At 47.8% G+C, this 3,063-nt stretch overlaps 1 protein-coding gene across 1 annotated transcript; it reads left to right on the top strand.

Moving 5' to 3' along the window:
* The first annotated feature begins 391 nt into the window (after positions 1-391).
* Positions 392-2,705, top strand: LOC111596124 (fibrous sheath CABYR-binding protein). The gene is made up of 2 exons (XM_023310194.2): positions 392-717; positions 787-2,705. Exons 1-2 carry the CDS (start codon positions 537-539, stop codon positions 2,520-2,522), a joined length of 1,917 nt encoding a protein of 638 aa, XP_023165962.1. The 5' UTR covers positions 392-536; the 3' UTR covers positions 2,523-2,705.
* The last annotated feature ends 358 nt before the right edge of the window (positions 2,706-3,063 follow it).

Genomic DNA, 3,063 nt, shown 5'->3' with positions numbered 1-3,063 from the left:
CAAGAGAATAGTACAGGTAAACCTAACTATATGGAAAGTAAATTCAATTGAAATTTGTTAAACAGAGTATAAAAATAGGATATATATAGCGTTTGGGTACTAAGCCAGAGAGTAAGGTAAGTGAATGAGATTGTAGTACATTGAAGCTTGACTAATAAAGGAAATAGTCAAATTCAAGTTTAATTTTGAAGGAAATTAAGGAAAACGAGAGCAGAGTTAATGGTGTATATATAATAGTGATGCCTAGATATTATTGTACAGTGAAGCCCAATAATAAAAAAATAATAAATTTGAATAGAAAAAGAGAGAAGCAAGCCTGGCGTTAACGCTCAGATACGTTCGTTATTGTTTGCGTCGCTCACAAATATTGATTTCATTTCATTCCCTCATTTCATTCTACATTTTGGTACAGAAAAAAATAAACGTTCTATAAACAAAATATATATGAATCAGTTCGATCAGAGGTATATATAAATACATTCACAAAAATTAGGTAGACATAGACAAGTCACATAGTTGCGTCGAGGTAGCATCTGATGAGCTTCACATATAAGGACCTGATCGACGTGGCCATTGGCTCGCCGGAGTCGGGCCATGTCAACTTCTATGCGCTGCACGTGCTGCTCTCCAACTTTGCACAGAAGCTGGAGATACTGGACGAGACGGTGGAGCAGGACGATTACCTGCTGGCCAACATGCGATTTCAGAGCAGCCTGAGTAAGTGCCTCCACATTCTGCAGCTAATCTCTGGTTGCGTATATAGCCGTAGCTTGTCTTGCTTTCCAGTTGGCAAGTCGTCCAGGTATCGTTTGCATGCTGGCGAGAATGAAGATCCTGGCACTGATGCGCCCACGGAACCAGTTCCGCCGGAGGCACCAGCAGAGTCGCCTGTGTCTGCTCCGGCAGAGGCACCTGCAGAGTCACCCACAGCGGATGCGACTGCAGCTGAGACGTCGCCCGCGCCAATTGTCGAGGCAGCAGTGGAACCACCACCTGCAGAAACTCCGCCGCCAGCGGCCGAGTTAGCGGGAGCACCTGCGCTCGAGCCGTCGATTGCGCCAGAGGAGGCTGTGACACAGGATCTGGACCAGGACCTGTCGCCGGGCTTGGCTACTGCGGTGTCGCCAGGTTTGGCGTCGCGCGCTTCGTCCCGTACATCGAAAGGGGAGAAGATTCAGGGACGTGCCGAGGGCTCGGTGATTGGTTCTTTGGTCAAGCTGGAGCGACGCATCTCCAAGGTAGAGCTGCAGAAGGAGCAAAACGATATTGAGTTCCAGAACTTCGCTGGCATCCTGACGGGTCAGCTGAAGCTAACCATGGAGCAGCTGAACAATGTAACCCATCTAATGCTCGATCGCAAACCCAATCCGAATCGGATGAAGCTGCTCAGGAATATAGCGCGACAGCTGCGCGTGCTAATGCGTGTGAATGACGACGAAGTGTCCATCAGCTGGAGCAGCGCCGAGGCTGGGGTCGAGGCCGAGGACGAAATGGCCGATGAGGAGGAGGAGGCAGTCATGGAGGAGTCCAGTACACCCACCGAACTGGCCAAAGTGGAGGAGGAACTGGAGCTGGATCAGCACCTATGCTACGCACCCGAACGTATGCTCAACGAGCTGCTGGAGCTTAAATCCCAGTTCTGTTCCCTCACTAACAAGGTGAACGAGCTGGCCGCCGAGCTGATGAAACAGGATGCCAAGCGGGTGATGGAGATGATGCAGGAGATGCAGATGGTTGTGCGGGAGATCAAGCTGACAGCAATCGGCAACCAGGAGACAAACCAGGGTATGTTAGCCAAACTAAATGGGGCAACGAGTCAGATACAGACACTCAAGAATTCGGTGGCTCATCTCGATGAGATCAAGATCGACAAGGCCGATGTGGAGCTGCTGCTGGCCGAAAAGGTCGACTTTCCGCAACTGGCCACAAAGGTCTCCCTGGAACAGCTAGAGGAGTACAAGGAGCGACTGGAGAAGCAATTCTGCGAGGTGCGCTTCATCATCAATGTGAACGAAAAGAATGTGCTGCAGATCATCGACGGATTGCGCATGACCCTGGGCGTCGATTCACTGGAGCTCAGTCTCAAGGACTTCCGTGAACTGATCGAGAAACGCGTCGCCCTCATTGCCGAGGCGCTGCACAAGTACATGGAGATGACCAATGACGATTGCGCTGCTGCGGCAGGCAGGGTCAAGGTGATGCAGGAGCTGGCCTGCCTCTCCTGCGACACGCCCTGTGTGATGCGCACCGTGGAACGCTCCAAGCTGCCACGCCCCGCCTCGGCAAAGGCCTCCAATAGCATCGGCCCCATTGTCACCTATGAGCTGGGTCAGATTCGCAAGTCCGGCATCATGGGCTACTACCGCAAGGACGAGTACCCGCACGCAACAAATGCTTGGACGAATTCCGTGCCGGTCAACAAGTGTGTACCCCGTCACGCCGGCGGCATGCACACCATCCACACCGCCGACGAGCACATGCAGAAGGTGGTGCTGTCCAAGAAGAACACCGGTTGGGCTTAGAGCCACCAAGTTATTTCGCCATGTTTTACCATTCCACATTACATCAAACACAAAAATAGCAAAAAATCCACATCAAAATATTTAAAATTATATTAAAAAAAGAAACCCAGTATGGTCAGGTATGCCAACAACAGACCAGACGTCGTTATCCGTACAGATGCAGTAAGACCTGACCAACGACAAAAAAAATTAGAAAATCAATTATATTTGTTTGACTAATGTAAAAAATTGCAAAATTAAAATTAATTGTTAGAATTTCAAATTTGTTGCAGATTCATTTTTGATAAATCTGGAAATTTAACAAATTGCCAAGTGAAAATAAAAGCTATGAAAATTCGATTAGCTTTTCGCCTGAAAATATGCTATATTATGAATTTGTAATTACCCACATTAAGGTGTCATCTCAATGTATGTTTCGATTTGCAACTTTAAATCCATTATATATAATGTAATTTTTAAAATATGTAAATCAATCATGATTCAATTATAGTTGCGACCTACGTAACAGTCGTGTCTCCATACTCATACCCTAGCACAGACG

The sequence above is a fragment of the Drosophila hydei genome, unplaced genomic scaffold, assembly GCF_003285905.1.
Source record: "Drosophila hydei strain 15085-1641.00,03,60 unplaced genomic scaffold, DhydRS2 tig00000172-arrow-pilon, whole genome shotgun sequence".
Lineage (NCBI taxonomy): Eukaryota > Metazoa > Arthropoda > Insecta > Diptera > Drosophilidae > Drosophila > Drosophila hydei.
Note: the sequence above shows the minus strand (reverse complement) of the source record. Positions and strands in the feature narration are given on the sequence as shown.

What these genes read in the sequence shown, in the direction of transcription:
- LOC111596124 (XM_023310194.2), top strand. Translation starts at nt 537, where the DNA reads ATGAGCTTCACATATAAGGACCTGATCGACGTGGCCATTGGCTCGCCG. An exon ending in GCGATTTCAGAGCAGCCTGA is followed by an intron (nt 718 to 786) that starts GTAAGTGCCTCC and finishes CTTGCTTTCCAG; the next exon opens with TTGGCAAGTCGTCCAGGTAT.